Here is a 4,574-nt window from a genome sequence, read left to right as displayed (position 1 = left end):
CAGTTAAAGTAGATGAAGCATACCTTTGTATTCTTAATATCAATCAATACTTTCCTAGACAGTAGTGCTACGCTACAGTCGGCACGCTTCGAAACAATGCAACTGTACAAGTCAAAAAACAATTTATTTAATTAAAGGTTCAGGTAGCATAACATTATCCTTAATACAACGGCCTTTTTCTAAATATAAAAGGAAAAATATTAAAAATTAAATGATTTATTATTTCAAAATGATTAGCATTTTATTAGTTTTAAAAACGAGGACCACAGCGCCGGGGATTGCTTTATTGGCGTCTTATAGTATTCCATTATACAGAAACGAGTTTGCTACGCAGTTCTTAAAAAAAACTGCATTTATACACAATTCTTAACACTCTTTCAAACCCACAAAGGACCAGAAAATATATATTAATATAAGTATTGCAATTTGAATTTAAGTTTAATCGATAAGTGAAATTGGTTTTAATTCCGTAGTATAAGCATTTGCAAGGATTCAAAATTTTACAAGAAACTGATATATATGGGGCATAGAGATTTTGATGAAATTTCTGATTGAGTATTAGAATAAAATTGCTGATAAGGATTTTTTTAATTACAGCGACCGTTTTCGCAACAATTTTCTTTTACATTCTATTTCAAGAAAGAAAACACACGCGCAGAACAGTCCACTAAAGTAAAAAATAAAGATGCCAAGCACATTATCAAGTTCGATTTGGATAACTCCCTCTTCATCCATATTTTGGAGGCAACCGTGATAGTTTTCCGAACTCCTTTCAACAGCACGTGTTACGAGACCATTTTCAACTAGATTAATTGCTCTAAATTCATAAAACACAGAAAAACGTTAGTTAGGAAATTGGAAAATACTATTTGAAGGGAGGGTGAAGTAGAAAATCAAGTGATTTTTTTATCGATTCTTCTACTAATTATAAGACCAGTCTGCATAGTCAAAAATTTAGGAAATACTTCCGAATGATTTTAAAATTCAAGTTAGGTTTAGATTTTAAGGATAATTTTAAAGAAGGTTCTCCGACCAATCGCGTAACTCCCTGCCTTTTTTATTAACAAAATTCTCGTGGCACGCTCCATGTCTCGCGCCACGATTATCACGTCGCGCGAATTTTATCAAATCTCGTGATAAATTTCATTCAACACGGAACGTGCCACGAGAATTTTGTTAACAAAAAGGCAGGGCGTTACGCAATTGGTCGGCAGTCTTTGTTTAAAATTATCCTTAAAATCTGAACCTAATTTGAATTTTAAAATCATTCGGAAGTATTTCCTGAATGTTTGACTATGCGCAGACTGGTCTTATAATTAGTAGAAGAATCGATAAAACATCACTCGATTTTCTACTTCACCCTCCCTTTAAGAACACGTGAAACTAAAGTCCATGACTAAAAAAGGTTCGCTAGGGTTCGTGCACTAGCTGGAATAGCTGGAAAAGTCAGGGAAATTGAAAATGGACGTATAAGGTCAGGGAAATATCAGGGAAAAATATTTTGGAGGGAAATTGAAAGTCTGGAAAACGATATCAGTCAGGGTGAGCAGAAAATGTGTTGTCTGATACACTTTATCTTCAGGTAGTCATTCACTTACCAAATATAAACTTCCCTTAAATATACTCACACATATGTTAACTGTTCTTTCATGTCTGAAGGTAAAAATTTATTGTAAGCCAAAGCGTTGAATATCGTAAAATCTCTAAGAGACGTTAAGTGAAATCCACAAGACTGTTTGGAATTAAATCTCTGATGCAGAATCTTGGTTCCAGATGAATAGACTATAATCTCAAAGTAATCTTTTCGTCTTAAGACCTTCGATATCGTGTCATTCGATAAGAGAACTTCATATGGCAAGAGTGACTCCGCTGGATTTTTTTGAATTTTTCGCCAAATTCTTTTAACTTCTGGTATGTTGCTAAACTGCGTAAACGGAAATTTATTACAATGGTAAAGATTATCAAGTAAAATGTTTATCCTCCTCTCCTTTACCACTTGCGTAGCCATACTCTTGTTTTAAAGAATTAAAGAAAAAGTTCAGGTAACATAACATGATACTTTGAAGGAACGGAGTTTTAAGGTAAACCAAACCTCTTACCCTATACCTCACCTTTACCTCTCCCAGCCTATGAAAATTCAACCAATCCAATGGCTGCGCAGTAGTCCTCGTTTTTAAGACTAATTAATTGCTAACTATAAGACATCATTTACTTTTCATTCTATATTTAGAAAAAGCCCGTTCTTTATAGGCTATTGTTACGTTACCTGAAGTTTTCCGTTCGTTCAATTAGTTTTAATGATTTTAAAGTAGAGCCAAACTCAGATATAAAATATATTATAATTCTTTACCTCTAGACAGTTAGTGAGACTCGAGCTCCTTTCCACTAATGGAATAGATTCAGGAAATCTGTCAAAATCTTGAAATGTTTTAATGTAATCTCCGGGTTTTGTGACGATTATAGCGGAAAGCAAGACAGCCGAGAGCGCCAAACATATGAATCGTGAACCCAATTTCCAAAAGGTTATTAAAACTCGTTGGCTCCGTCTTTTGCCTTCCCTTTCGAACTCCTGGCAACCTTAATATGTTTGCCATAATTTGAATTAAAAGTCAAATTTAAATAACGGAAATTAACCACTTACATGTGTTTAACAGGGGCGCCATAAACACCATAAATGCCTTTATAAAGCAATTTTTTACATTTGACCTCGGATTTGCGTTATGCCCAATCATCGCGTAGAATGAGATGCAAGCGAGTAATAGCAATAAAAGAACGAGCCAGAACTGAAAAAAGAAGCAATTCACACTTCTATATTTTTGAAGTGTCAGTGACAAGTTTCTTCTTGCATTTTTTTGTGCAGTTTAACAAATGTTGCTTACCGTTCCATTAAATACTTCTAAAAATGGAAAAAGTGGATGCTTATGACTTTGTTTCCCCACGAGAATTGATAAATAACTCATTTGTAGAGGACTCGTAAAATCTACGACTGAAAACCTTACATAATCCATAATGAACGGACCGACAGCAACATGAACTTCCTGCGTTTAAACTTCGTTAGTTTCATGGATAAACTTTGCCTCGGCAAGTGAAGACATGGCTCTTACATTTCTGTGTACCATTCCAATCATACCATTAAATGAATCATTTGGAAGTCGGTTTCCCCACATCCCGTTGGGTTCCTCAACGTAAACAAATCTATAATGTAATTTGCAAATTTGTGTCGGGTAATATGCTTTTGTAATGAAAATCATAGAATTCTTAGATTTTATAGAATAGATTGCAGTTTAGCTGAACATTAGACAAATATCGGGTTATACTCTATTGAAATATTTTTTTCGCTTTTTATGGGGAAATTTTAAGTTTTCAAGGTGTTAGTTATTTCAGGGATAGATTTAATTTTAGAAGTAGGAATGGAGAAAGGTTAGTATTTACTTCAGTCCCACTCATAGCCCAGCATAGAGCCTCTCCTTCCAACACGTAACGAAAAGTTTAAATTATCTTATTGGCTCACTGAAACTACGCTTTGATGACGTTGCTGACTGGGACGGCGAAAAATACGTAACTCCTTTTTACCTTTGTCCTTATGACCAGTCTCTTTTTCATACCCCCCCCCCGTCTCGTGGAAGGGGTCCGGGACTATGAAGCGCGCCCAGATTACTCTGTTCTCCATTCCTATTTCTAAAATTAAATCTATCCCTGGTTATTTTAAAAAAAACACATACCCGATTTTTAGTCTTTTCGCAAAATGTTCCAAAAGATATACCATTGCTCCTTGCAAAGCAAATATTTCACCATTTTCATTTTTCTTGTAGGAAATCCATGGTGTCCACTGTTTAAACAAAATAAATTTCAAATGTATGATATCACCAGCATTTTATTATAATAACTCCTTAAGGTTTATAACCAAAGCTAGGCTACATGTTATTGACAGTGTTGGGCTTTTCCCTCTTTTTCAAAACTGCCTTACAACACAGATATGAGACATCCTATGTATATTCCAAGCTTGTTAAATTAATATTAACTATAATGAGAGGTTTTTAAAATTAAAATTAATTGATTGACAGTTAATTTCAATAATAATCAAAAAATATATCCCAAGTGGCGCGCTTCTTACTCATTTATAGTAGAGATACATTTATCCAAAATTAAACTAAAAAGATTCCAAAACTAAAAGTCTAAAACGATAAAACGCGTCATGCCTTTCTTTTTGAAAGGAATAGTTAAATACCAGTTCGCCACTGGGAAATTTTTATTTCCCAGGACGCTTTTAATCCTGGGTAAAACCTTCCAGCCCTGGTTATTGGAAAACACATGGGGATCTATCGTTCGATCCGTGGGTAGTTTGAAGATCAAGTCATTAATAACTAAGTGCAATTAATTCCAAATATATTTAATTAAGAGCTTACCTTGCATACTGCTGCGAGAAGAGTTTGATTGCTGATTGTCGGTGTTGGCAAACCCATTAGTTGAACAGTTGAAAATTATTATTATTTTCAAACGGATGTTAGTGACTTCCTACTCGTGTTCAAACTTGACTCATAGATTGAAAACCTCAATAATTTGAATTTTTACTG

General features: G+C 34.3%; 1 protein-coding gene across 1 annotated transcript; it reads right to left on the bottom strand.

The window, feature by feature from the left end:
* Positions 1 to 292: 292 nt before the first annotated feature.
* Positions 293 to 4,305, bottom strand: LOC149682610 (glutamate receptor ionotropic, delta-1-like). The gene is made up of 7 exons (XM_089834164.1): positions 3,723 to 4,305; positions 3,105 to 3,195; positions 2,880 to 3,038; positions 2,642 to 2,783; positions 2,351 to 2,577; positions 1,629 to 2,011; positions 293 to 817 (listed from the first exon to the last, which is right to left on the bottom strand). The coding sequence occupies exons 1-7, from the start codon at positions 3,764 to 3,766 to the stop codon at positions 592 to 594; spliced, it is 1,272 nt and encodes a 423-aa protein (XP_089690290.1). The 5' UTR covers positions 3,767 to 4,305; the 3' UTR covers positions 293 to 591.
* Between the last annotated feature and the right edge of the window lie 269 nt (positions 4,306 to 4,574).

This window comes from Phalangium opilio, unplaced genomic scaffold (assembly GCF_054372755.1).
Source record: "Phalangium opilio isolate 3A_F unplaced genomic scaffold, DU_Popi_V2 ptg000038l_1, whole genome shotgun sequence".
NCBI lineage: Eukaryota > Metazoa > Arthropoda > Arachnida > Opiliones > Phalangiidae > Phalangium > Phalangium opilio.
This window is presented reverse-complemented; position numbering and strand designations above follow the sequence as displayed.

Excerpts from the sequence above, each read along its gene's own strand:
- LOC149682610 (XM_089834164.1), bottom strand. The coding sequence starts at position 3,766 with ATGGTATATCTTTTGGAACATTTTGCGAAAAGACTAAAAATCGG. Across the intron at positions 2,012-2,350 it reads GTCTCACTAACTGTCTAGAG|AGTATGGCTACGCAAGTGGT; the intron begins GTAAAGAATTAT and ends CTTTAAAACAAG. Across the intron at positions 818-1,628 it reads AAAGAACAGTTAACATATGT|AGCAATTAATCTAGTTGAAA; the intron begins GTGAGTATATTT and ends TTATGAATTTAG.